Source organism: Lethenteron reissneri, chromosome 8 (genome assembly GCF_015708825.2).
Source record: "Lethenteron reissneri isolate LAM-NWPU_2019-01 chromosome 8, ASM1570882v1, whole genome shotgun sequence".
Lineage (NCBI taxonomy): Eukaryota > Metazoa > Chordata > Hyperoartia > Petromyzontiformes > Petromyzontidae > Lethenteron > Lethenteron reissneri.
Window position 1 is genome coordinate 6,391,898 of NC_083786.1, and position 12,468 is coordinate 6,404,365.

General features: G+C 58.6%; 1 protein-coding gene across 3 annotated transcripts in view; it reads left to right on the plus strand.

Moving 5' to 3' along the window:
- Positions 1-12,468, plus strand: part of LOC133361921 (B-cell lymphoma/leukemia 11A-like) — a 45,629-nt gene that overhangs the window by 1,914 nt on the left and 31,247 nt on the right. For all 3 annotated transcript variants that reach the window (XM_061580904.1, XM_061580898.1, XM_061580911.1), the window contains exon 2: positions 4,267-4,956. In XM_061580904.1, the coding sequence (XP_061436888.1) occupies positions 4,267-4,956 (690 nt within the window). The remainder of the gene's footprint in view (positions 1-4,266; positions 4,957-12,468) is intronic.

Sequence of the window (12,468 nt, forward strand, 5' to 3'; positions counted from 1 at the left end):
CTCAATAACAGCAATTGCCCCACCAGCCTGTGTAGACTACACGGTCGATATTTGTCTTCGTGCGGAGGAATGAGCCAGTTGGTTGTATAAGTGAATAGGTAGATGGGTGAATATGTAGGTGGGTGACCAGGTGGATGGGTTGATGAGTAAATGGGCAGATGGATATGTAGCACAGTGTGTGAATAGGCAGACCCAGTGGTGGAGATGGGTCGGTCTACGCCAGAGCGGTTCCTACTCCTTTGGTGCGATGATGTTTCCGCAGACGGGAAACGGTAGAGAATGCGAGAAAGGGTGTGTGTGAGTGTGTGTGAGTGTGTGTTAGAGAGACTGTGTGAGTGTGAGTGAGTGTGTGTGAGAGTGTGTGAGTGAGTGTGTGAGTGAGTGTGTGAGAGAGTGTGTGAGTGAGAGTGTGTGAGAGTATGTGTGGGTGTGTGAGTGTGAGAGTGTGTGAGGGTATGGATCATGGCGTGGGTGAGTGTGTGATTGAGGGTGTGAGGGTGTATGTGAGTGTGTGAGAGTGTGTGAGTGAGTGTGTGAGTGAGTGTGTGAGAGAGTGTGTGAGGGTATGGATCATGGCGTGGGTGAGTGTGTGATTGAGGGTGTGAGGGTGTATGTGAGTGTGTGAGAGTGTGTGAGTGAGTGTGTGAGTGAGTGTGTGAGAGAGTGTGTGAGAGTATGGGTCATGGCGTGGGTGAGTGTGCGATTGAGAGTGTGAGGGTGTGTGGTCTCCTACCTGCACTTCTACGTGCAGATTTCCACCACTGGGTCGATTGATGAATGGTTGATCGATGGGGGGACAGATCGGTGTGTGGATGGAGGGAGGGATGGATAGGTGTCTGGTTTGATGGGTAAACGCACGTCACGTGTGTCAGTAGGTTGATAGGCGATCGCTAACAGCAGAAGTATGTTGAAGGCTATGCGTAGATGGATGTATGATTAGGTATGTGAATAGGAATGTAGATTAATAGATGCATGGTTATGAGAATAGGTCGATGTTTAAATTGACGTGCAGGTGTGCGAGTCGGTGTGTGGATGGATGGGTAGATAGTCGGATAGGTAGATGGATTGGAAGGTGTGCCAGTAGGTAGGTGGATGGAGAGATATAGAAGGTTGGATAGGTATATGGATGGGGAGATGTGTGAGTACGTGGATGGATGGCTGGGTAACTAGATGGATGGAAAGGGGTGTGAGTAGGTGGATGGATGGCTGGGTAGGTGGATGGATGGGAAGGTGTGTGAGTAGGTGGATGGATGTGTAGGTTAGTGGGTGGATGGGTAGGTTAGTGGGTGGATGGATGTGTAGGTTAGTGGGTGGATGGATGGGTAGGTTAGTGGGTGGATGGGAAGGTGTGTGAGTAGGTGGATGGATGTGTAGGTTAGTGGGTGGATGGATGGGTAGGTTAGTGGGTGGATTGATGGGTAGGTTAGTGGGTGGATGGGTAGGTGAGTGGGTGGATGGATGTGTAGGTTAGTGGGTGGATGGATGGGAAGGTGTGTGAGTAGGTGGATGGATGTGTAGGTTAGTGGGTGGATGGATGGGTAGGTTAGTCGGTGGATGGATGGGTAGGTTAGTGGGTGGATGGATGGGTAGGTTAGTGGGTGGATGGGAAGGTGTGTGAGTAGGTGGATGGATGTGTAGGTTAGTGGGTGGATGAATGTGTAAGTTAGTGGGTGGATGGATGTGTAGGTTAGTGGGTGGATGGGAAGGTGTGTGAGTAGGTGGATGGATGGGTAGGTTAGTGGGTGGATGGATGTGTAGGTTAATGGGTGGATGGAGGATGTGTAGGTTAGTGGGTGGATGGGAAAGTGTGTGAGTAGGTGGATGGATGGATTGGTTAGTGGGTGGATGGATGAATCGTTTTGCCGCCATGCGTCACTCGCTCAGTGTCTCGGCGACCGTGTTAGTAGGCCACGTGGTGAACGGCGCGTGCGCATGGGTGAGCAGTGAGTGGGCCGTGTGCCGGGCGACGAGTGATTGGTGAGTGTGGTCTGTGTGAATGAGGAGCGGTGGCGCAGTGGTGAGCGCACTGCGCTACGAAACCCGCTGGCCCAAATTCGATTATTCGAACCGGGGTGACGAAGGCGGCCAGGCGTGGCGTTGGCCATCCACCTTTCGTCGTGTGTCGCGTCGGCCTCAATAGGTGCTCGCTAACAGCACTGGAGTAATGCGTGCGTGCGAGTGAGCATTGCATGCTGGCGAGCGGTGGGTGGGTGGTGAGTGCTGGTGAGTAGCGGTGAGGGAACCCGTGTATGCACACGTGGTGCAGTAGCCCCGGAGGCACGGGGAGACGCGCATGAAAACACAGACGCCAAGAGTGGGGGCGACGGGGCACAGCGCCCCTCCCCCTCCCTCCCCCTCCCCTCCTAAGTCTCCCCGACCTCCCCTCGCCTGATCCCCCTCGCCCCGTCTCCCCCCCTCCCCTCGCCCTCGCACCGCTGTCATCCCTCGCCGCCGGGGCATGGGGGCTCGGGGGAGGTGTGGGGGGCTGTCGAGGACGCGGGGAGGGGGGGTCAGGGGTAGGGGGGTGAGGGGTGGTGGGGGCAGGAAAGGGGAGAGGGAGGGAGTGCGAGGAGTCAGGTTCATGTGGAGTCTCTTCCAGGCGCTGCCACACGATGGCGACACTTTTAAAGCTGTCGGCGGTGATGCCATCAGTGGCGGCTGATCAGCCCCCCCCCCCCCCACTGGCTGCACGTGGTGAAGTATGGTCAAGCAACTCCCCAAACGACAGCGCCGTCACGTACTCGGTGACGCGATGTAACATTGCCAGTTGAGGCGTAAAATGTAACGCTCCTAAACACGCTTACACCAGCACCACGCCCGGCCGCCTTTGTCTCCCCAGTGCTGATGTTTACACACCGCCCCAGGCACTCAATTGAGTCTGAGTCGACCTAGTGGAGACCCAGAACGGGTTCAGATAATCGTCACCGGTGTTGGGAACCGTGAGCGGGAATCGAACTCGGATCGTAGCGCATTGCACGAAACACTGCAATACCGCTCCAGATACGTACACACACAAAGACCCCCCCGTATAGCCTTAACAGACTGTTGGGGCAAGTACTGTTAACGAGCACCTATGAAGGCCGACACGGCACACGATGGGGTGGGTGGCCAGCACCACGCCCGGCCGTCTTTGTCTCCCCCGTGGCAATATTTACACATCGCACCAGGTACTCGTTTTAGGCTGAGTAGACCTAGGGGAGGCCGAGGGCCGATTTAGACAATCGTCTCTGGTTTTGTCCGTGAGCGGGATTCGAACGTGTAAACACACCCACACGCGCATAGATACACACACATTCACACTCAGCCCAGATTGTTGGTATCTTGGGTATATGTGGTGTGGGTGGGGGGGAGACTGATCGTGTTAAACCTGACACCTGCGCCCCCCGTCCATAACCCCATACCCCCCACGGTGCCCCAGGTGCCACTGCAGGTGTTGATGCTCTGTGTAGCGCGTAGGTGCAGTGCTCGTCATTATTAGAGACCCACCACATAGTGGACTGCATTGGCGGGGAGGTTTTATCGGCACGGATATGAGCGCACTGTACACATGAACACCCCATCATCATCACAATCGTCACCATCATCACAATCACCAACATCATCAACCACCATCATCACAATCATCACCATCATCACAATCACCAACATCATCAACCACCATCGTCACAATCAAATACTGCCGCGATTATCATCATCATGAACAATACACATTTCATCAACGTCGTCGTCAACTTTACCATCAACCATCAAACACTTCCCAAATCATCACAATCATTATGGACATCGACCAATGAGAACAATACTACTACTTAATCATCATCATAATTATCATTATTATTTCATAAATGATATTAATCCACCGAATGCTCACGGAGTTAAATGTGTTTGGCGATACGGGGGCGGGCCCCGCGTGTCTCCTCCAAGTGTCGTTTGTTTGCGAGTTCGCGTTGCGAATTAACTCGCTGGTGTCTCCCCTCCCCTCGCTGCCCCCCGCCCCCCGCCCCCACACGTTCCCACGCTCATCGCACGTGGCGGATACGTGAACGCACGCACCAACATCCCACGTGCACCAACATCCCACGCACACCAACATCCCACGCACCAACATTCCACGCACCAACATCCATCCACGCACCAACATGCACACCTACACACCTCCTTCACACTGACCTCTGCATTCACACACACACTCACCTCTACACTCACACACACACACCTCCACATACACACACACGCCTCTACACACACCCTGCACACACACCCAAGTCCACTCGTCTCAAGCGGGAGCGGCGCTTTTAGGGGAGGAGGAGGCGGAGGAGGAGGAAGAGGCCGAGGAGGAGGAGGAGGATGAAGGCGATGGTGGTGGAGGCGGGGAGGAGCAGGAGGAGGGAGTCGAGGATGCGAACGGCGCCTCGACCCGAGCCGTCACCTCCACGGCCGGGGACGAAGCCGCGGGGGGCACAGCGGCGGCGGTGGCGAGGGGGGCTCGGGGCTCGGCAGGGGTCGGATTGGGGGGACCTCCGTCCGAGGGGGCAGGCGACCTGTTGACGTGTGGCCGGTGCCGCGTGGCGTTCCCGCTCGCCCATATCGTCCTCTTCATCGAACACAAGGTCCGGCGGTGCCAACCCGCGGGGCCCTCCCCGTGCCGACCCCCCAAGGGGACGCCCCCCCGGGCTGGACCCCGCTCGTCCCCCGTCCGAGGGGGTTCGGCGGGAGCCGCGTCAGCGCACCCCGGGCCTCCGCCTCCTCCCGCACCGTCTTCGGTGTCGCTCCGAGCGAAGCGCAAACAGCATCATCAGCAGCAGCAGCGGCGGCAGCAGCAGCAGCATCATCATCAGCTGGAGACCCAAGTGGACGGACGGGACAACGAGGACGATGGGTACGGAGACGATGACGAGGATGATGGAGACGAGCGGAAGGAGCGACTGACGAGGAGCAATGACGGCGTCACTGCGGGTGAGTGTGGGGATGGTGGGTGGGTGAGTGTGGGTGAGTGTGGGGATGGTGGGTGGGTGAGTGTGGAGATGGTGGGTGGGTGAGTGTGGGGATGGTGGGTGGGTGGGTGAGTGTGGGGATGGTGGGTGGGTGAGTGTGGAGATGGTGGGTGGGTGAGTGTGGGGATGGTGGGTGGGTGAGTGTGGGTGAGTGTGGGGATGGTGGGTGGGTGAGTGTGGGGATGGTGGGTGGGTGAGTGTGGGTATGGTGGGTGGGTGAGTGTGGGGATGGTGGGTGGGTGAGTGTGGGGATGGTGGGTGGGTGAGTGTGGAGATGGTGGGTGGGTGAGTGTGGGGATGGTGGGTGGGTGAGTGTGGGGATGGTGGGTGGGTCAGTGTGGGGATGGTGGGTGGGTGAGTGTGGGGATGGTGGGTGGGTGAGTGTGGGGATGGTGGGTGGGTGAGTGTGGAGATGGTGGGTGGGTGAGTGTGGGGATGGTGGGTGGGTGAGTGTGGGGATGGTGGGTGGGTGAGTGTGGGGATGGTGGGTGGGTGAGTGTGGGGATGGTGGGTGGGTGAGTGTGGAGATGGTGGGTGGGTGAGTGTGGGGATGGTGGGTGGGTGAGTGTGGGGATGGTGGGTGGGTGAGTGTGGGTGAGTGTGGGAGCGGTAGTGGTAGCGCTACGCTGCACTGCGAACCTGGCGACTCGGGTTCGATTCCCGCTCACGGCCAACACCGGTGACGATTATCTGAACCGTTACCTGGGCCTCCCCTAGGTCGAATCAGCCTCAAATGAGTTCCTGGTGCAGTGTGTAAACGTCGCCACTGGGGGAAAAAAAGGCGGCCAGGCGTGGTGCTGGCCACCCACCCCCTCGTGTGCTGTGCTGGCCTTCATAGGTACTTGCTAACAGCACTTGCCCCAACAGTCTGTCCAGGCTATATGGGGGATCTTTGTCTTTGTGTGGGTATGGTGGGTGTGTGAGTGTGGGGATGGTGTGTGGGTGGGTGAGTGTGTGGATGGTGGGTGGGTATGTAGGTCGGTGAATGTGGGGATGGTGTGTGAGTGAGTGGGTGGGTGAGTGTGGTACGGGTCAAATATGAGTCGCGTGACGGTGAAACGGCACCCTTCAACTTTTTGCATGCGTTGCGGTGATGGGGACGTTGGCTGTCACGGCGCTGGTGCCAGGAGAGGTGCCTTTCGATGGCACGAGCAGTAGCGGCGGGTGTGCGTCCGCGCGGGTCTCATAGAGGGTGGCTCTGGCGGTGGGGAGCCGAAGGGTCACGGGGGCGTTCACACGAATGTAAGTGGCCACTGACGTCAGATATCCAAGTCGCTTCTTCGAGAAAACTTCCGGCACGGTGGAAAGGTGTCGAGTCCAGGTGGACACGTTCACCCGCCTGACATTTGACACCGCACTGCGATTCATGAAGAAGATTTGAGAGGCCCTTGCCTCTGTGAATGCGGCGTTGCTTGGTGGTGCCAGTACGGGCGGTCATTGGCACCGGGGACGTCGATGATTTTTCGGGGAAATGTTGGCTCGGGTGTTTGACCTGACGCTTAAAGATGATGATGATGATGGGTCAGCCACTCTCTCTGACCCTCTATGGTGAGGTCAGGTGAGCTCGCGGTAGAGTCGGGTCCAGAAACACAACCCAGCTCTCCCTCACCAGGAGGAAGCTGACTTCGCTTCTCCATTTTCACCACCCACGTGCGCGCGCGCTTGTGTGTGTACACGTGTGTGTGTGTACACGTGTGTGTGTGTACACGTGTGTGTGGGTACACGTGTGCGTGTGTGTACACGTGTGTGTGTACACGTGTGTGTGTGTACACGTGTGTGTGGGTACACGTGTGCGTGTGTGTACACGTGTGTGAATGAACCGAGTAATTAACAAAGCTCCTCTACACACGCTAATTGTGTGAATGGACCCAGTCGTTCGGCCGGGGTGGGGGGGGTATCAGTTGGCCTCCTGCCCCGGGTCTCTGGCGGCGCAACAGCTCAGAGCGATCCCGCGCAAGAGGCAACAACCCAGGCAGCTGCCAAGAAGCAATTCCAGCTTCAAGTAACTCAAGGGGCGTCCGAATTCACAAGTAAATAATACCATCTATGGGCGCGTTGCGTATCAGCTCAATGAAATGTTGATACGAGTAACAATTTGATGAGTACTTTAAGTAAAGTGTGTGTCGTGCACCCTCCTCCACCGGACACAGCCAATTAATAAGACCGTCAAGTGACGAATAAACGAGCCGGCGGATTATTTATTTATTATTACTGCTTCAGCAGCGGCGGCGACACGTGTCCGCCTCCTGTGAATGAATCAGTGAATGAATTCACGAATGAAAGATCAGTGCTTAAATGCACACGTGGATGAATGCACCAACACACGAGTGGATTAAGGAATCAGTGCGAAACTGAATATGTGATTTAGCGAATGAGTGAAGCAATTAATGGATACGCAGCAATGCAATAATACACGCATGAATGAGTACATCTGTGAATGAACGCTTGAAAACATGCAAGAATGAATACACGCTTGAATGAATCAGACGAATGAAAACAAATCATGAGCGCATGCACGAATGAAAGCATGAATACGAGGCGAGACACCAGACCCCCCCCTACCACGCGTTCTCTCTCCCACGTGTACACGCGTGTGTTCACTCTCTCCCACATGTACACGCGTGAACACACGGAATGTTGAGTGAGGGGGGGGGGAGTGTTGGGTGAGGGGGGTGAGGAGTTTTGGGTGAGGGGGTGAGGAGTGTTGGGTGAGGGGGGTGGTGAGTGTTGGGTGAGGGGGGTGAGGGGGGAGAGGGGTGTTGGGTGAGGGGGGTGGTGAGTGTTGGGTGAGGGGGGTGAGGGAGGTGAGGAGTGTTGGGTGAGGGGGGTGAGGAGTGTTGGGTGAGGGGGGTGAGGGGGGTGAGGAGTGTTGGGTGAGGGGGGTGAGGAGTGTTGGGTGAGGGGGGTGAGGGGGGTGAGGAGGGTTGGGTGAGGAGGGTGAGGAGTGTTGGGTGAGGAGTGTTGGGTGAGGGGGGTGGTGAGTGTTGGGTGAGGGGGGTGGTGAGTGTTGGGTGAGGGGGGCGAGGAGTGTTGGGTGAGGGGGGTGAGGAGTGTTGGGTGAGGGGGGTGAGGAGTGTTTGGTGAGGGGGGTGAGGAGCGTTGGGTGAGGGGGGTGAGGAGCGTTGGGTGAGGGGGGTGGTGAGTGTTGGGTGAGGAAGGTGAGGAGTGTTGGGTGAGGGGGGTGAGGAGTGTTGGGTGAGGAGTGTTGGGTGAGGGGGGTGGTGAGTGTTGGGTGAGGGGGGTGGTGAGTGTTGGGTGAGGGGGGTGAGGAGTGTTGGGTGAGGGGGGTGAGGAGTGTTGGGTGAGGAGTGTTGGATGAGGGGGGTGGTGAGTGTTGGGTGAGGGGGTGGTGAGTGTTGGGTGAGGGGGGCGAGGAGTGTTGGGTGAGGGGGGTGAGGAGTGTTGGGTGAGGGGGGTGGTGAGTGTGGTGAGGGGTGAGGTTGGGGAGGGGGTGAGGAGTGTTGGGTGAGGGGGGTGAGGAGTGTTGGGTGAGGGGGGTGAGGAGTGTTGGGTGAGGGGGGTGAGGAGTGTTGGGTGAGGAGTGTTGGGTGAGGAGTGTTGGGTGAGGGGGGTGGTGAGTGTTGGGTGAGGGGGGTGGTGAGTGTTGGGTGAGGGGGGCGAGGAGTGTTTGGTGAGGGGGGTGAGGAGCGTTGGGTGAGGGGGGTGAGGAGCGTTGGGTGAGGAGGGTGAGGAGCGTTGGGTGAGGGGGGTGAGGAGTGTTTGGTGAGGGGGGTGAGGAGTGTTTGGTGAGGGGGGTGAGGGGGGTGAGGAGTGTTGGGTGAGGGGGGTGGTGAGTGTTTGGGTGAGGGGGGTGAGGAGTGTTTGGTGAGGGGGTGAGGAGTGTTGGGTGAGGAGTGTTGGGTGAGGGGGGTGGTGAGTGTTGGGTGAGGGGAGTGGTGAGTGTTGGGTGAGGGGGGCAAGGAGTGTTGGGTGAGCGGGGTGAGGAGTGTTGGGTGAGGGGGGGTGGTGAGTGTTGGGTGAGGGGGGTGAGGAGTGTTGGGTGAGGGGGGTGAGGAGTGTTTGGTGAGGGGGGTGAGGAGCGTTGGGTGAGGGGGGTGAGAAGTGTTTGGTGAGGGGGGTGAGGAGTGTTTGGTGAGGGGGGTGAGGGGGGTGAGGAGTGTTGGGTGAGGGGGGTGAGGAGTCTTTGGTGAGGGGGGTGAGGAGTGTTTGGTGAGGGGGGTGAGGAGTGTTGGGTGAGGAGTGTTGGGTGAGGGGGGTGGTGAGTGTTGGGTGAGGGGGGTGGGGAGTGTTGGGTGAGGGGGGCGAGGAGTGTTGGGTGAGGGGGGTGAGGAGTGTTGGGTGAGGGGGGTGGTGAGTGTTGGGTGAGGGGGGTGAGGAGTGTTGGGTGAGGGGGGTGAGGAGTGTGGGTGAGGGGGGTGAGGAGTGTTGGGTGAGGGGGGTGAGGGGGGTGAGAAGTGTTGGGTGAGGGGGTGAGAAGTGTTGGGTGAGGGGGGTGAGGAGTGTTGGTGAGGGGGTGAGGGGGGTGAGGAGTGTTGGGTGAGGGGGGTGAGGGGGGTGAGGAGTGTTTGGTGAGGGGGGTGAGGAGTGTTGGGTGAGGGGGGTGAGGGGTGTTGGGTGAGGGGGGTGAGGTGGGTGAGGGGGGTGAGGAGTGTTGGGTGAGGGGGGTGAGGAGTGTTGGGTGAGGGGGGTGAGGAGTGTTGGGTGAGGGGGGTGAGGAGTGTTGGGTGAGGGGGGTGAGGAGTGTTGGGTGAGGGGGGTGAGGGGTGTTGGGTGAGGGGGGGTGAGGAGTGTTGGGTGAGGGGGGTGAGGAGTGTTGGGTGAGGGGGGTGAGGAGTGTTGGGTGAGGGGGGTGAGGAGTGTTGGGTGAGGGGGGTGAGGGGTGTTGGGTGAGGGGGGTGAGGGGGGTGAGGAGTGTTGGGTGAGGGGGGTGAGGGGTGTTGGGTGAGGGGGGTGAGGGGGTGAGGAGTGTGGGTGAGGGTGGTGAGGAGTGTGGGTGAGGGGGGTGAGGAGTGTTGGGTGAGGGGGGTGAGGGGTGTTCGGTGAGGGGGGTAAGGAGTGTTGGGTGAGGGGGGGTGAGGGTGGTGAGGAGTGTTGGGTGAGGGGGGTGAGGAGTGTTGGGTGAGGGGGGTGAGGGGTGTTGGGTGAGGGGGGTGAGGGGGGTAAGGAGTGTTGGGTGAGGGGGGTGAGGTTGGTGAGGAGTGTTGGGTGAGGGGGGTGAGGAGTGTTGGGTGAGGGGGGTGAGGAGTGTTGGGTAAGGGGTGTTGGGTGAGGGGGGTGAGGGGGGTGAGGAGTGTTGGGTGAGGGGGGTGAGGAGTGTTGGGTGAGGGGTGTTGGATGAGGGGGGTGAGGAGTGTTGGGTGAGGGGTGTTGGGTGAGGGGTGTTGGGTGAGGGGGGGTGAGGAGTGTTGGGTGAGGGGTGTTGGGTGAGGGGTGTTGGGTGAGGGGGGGTGAGGGGGGTGAGGAGTGTTGGGTGAGGGTTTGGGTGAGGGGGTGAGGAGTGTTGGGTGAGGGGGGTGAGGAGTGTTGGGTGAGGGGGGTGAGGAGTGTTGGGTGAGGGGGGTGAGGAGTGTTGGGTGAGGGGGGTGAGGAGTGTTGGGTGAGGGGGGTGAGGGGGTGAGGAGTGTTGGTGAGGGGGGTGAGGGTTGTCTGCACGCTGCTCACCGCTGCCGCACGCGCGGTTCAGGTGACGGCGCCGAGCAGGTGCAGCGCGGGACGTGGGGAGGGGGGAGAGGGGAGGGGAGGGGCGAGGGGATGGGGGGAGAGGGGAGGGGTGAGAGGGGAGGGGTTAGGGGGGAGGGGAGGGGTGAGGGGATGGGGGAGAGGGGTGAGGGGATGGGGGGAGGGGTGGGGGGAGAGGGGAGGGGTGGGGGGAGAGGGGAGGGGATGGGGGGAGAGGGGAGGGGTGAGAGGGGAGGGGTTAGGGGGGAGGGGAGGGGTGAGGGGATGGGGGGAGGGGTGGGGGGAGAGGGCAGGGGTGAGAGGGGAGGGGCGAGGGGCTGTGTGAATGAGCCACTTCAGGCCACCATTCCCTCCTGCCCCCCACGACTAAACACCCCCCCCCCCCACACTAAGGGATTAGCCAGAGTGGCGGTGCGTGTGTACATAGTGCTGCTTGTTGCTGGCCGCTCGACGTTGTGCCCCTCATAGGCCTGTACTGTATAAGCAATACGAATATCAGTTTCCACGACCGAATACAAAATACGTTATAAATAAGTTGTACGTGTGTGTCCATCAGCCCGTTGGCTTCCCAGACCAATACCACGCGCTACTTAAATCCCACGGGGCTTGTCCACCCCGCAGTATAAATAGGGGGGCACCCCCAGTCAGTCTAAGTTCGGCAGGTCGCGAACGTAGACTGGGTGGGTACTCCCACACATCTTCCCAGACGCCTGGCCAACGTGTATTAGGCCCTAGAGAGGGGCTCTGTAGAGCTATCTATGAACTAATTTGTTTGTGAAACTATTCGACGATAAACTATTTCGTTTGTTTTACTAGGTAAGGCCCACTGAGCTACAGGGCTCGTTTTCAGAAGCAACCTGGCCACGATTGATAGCTCACCGACGTGGCTTATCATCGCGTGGAAGTGCACAGCAGCCGAACACTGTGAACGCATATCGATTATAAGTGTGGAGGGGCATAACCCGGATAAAAATCCACGCGACCACGGGGAGAACATGCAAACTTTAAATATAAAGGCGTCAGGGTCGGGATCGAACCCACGACCTCTTTCAAGTTTCAAGTTTTATTTATTAGGTATAGCCCTGTGAGCCATTCGGCTCTTGCATCGGGTGCAACCGCAACAAACAAAAAAACTAAAACATGAACAAGAAAACATCTTAAAGTGACTATGTGCAAACATAAAATCCAAGAAAAGACAGCAAAATATTGTATTCAAGGGGAGGGAGTTAACATCTCCTGGTCATCTCTTGTGGAGGCGGTTCTATCAGCTAGTGGCCTAAGGCAGCAATTACACAGCTGCAGTTGTTTTCACGCAAACAAACTCTAGCCCGGTTTCGACTTACCGGGTCTCATCAGCAAGGCAGGCTGCGGGGTGATTACCGGTTCGAATATCGGAGGGTGGTGAGCCCCGAACTCGATAAGCGTAAAGTCCCGGTTGGGAGTCAATTCATCCAATCATCATCACTTAGAGGCCGATAAAAACTCGTATCGCTTGTCCTGTCCCGTGGCCAGACTGGAGCCTGCCAAAGGAAAGTGGAAGTTGTGCTCTTTAGGAGAGGAATCGGATTAAGGGGTGAGGCTTTGGGATCGGTGTCAGAATTAGGACTCGGGTTACGGTCAGGGTTAAGATTAGGGCCAGACTCTGGACCAGGGGTTAAGGTCAGAGCCAGGGTCGGCGTGGAAGCAGTCGCGGGAAGCGGAGACGGGAGGAGGGGAGGCGCGCTTTGGCTCGGGTCGCAGTGGAGTGGGGTTAGGGAGGAGGTGAGTGGGGGGGGCCGTGGAGTGGGGTAAGGGGGGGGGGGAGTGGGGGGAGCCGTGGAGTGGAGTGAGGGGG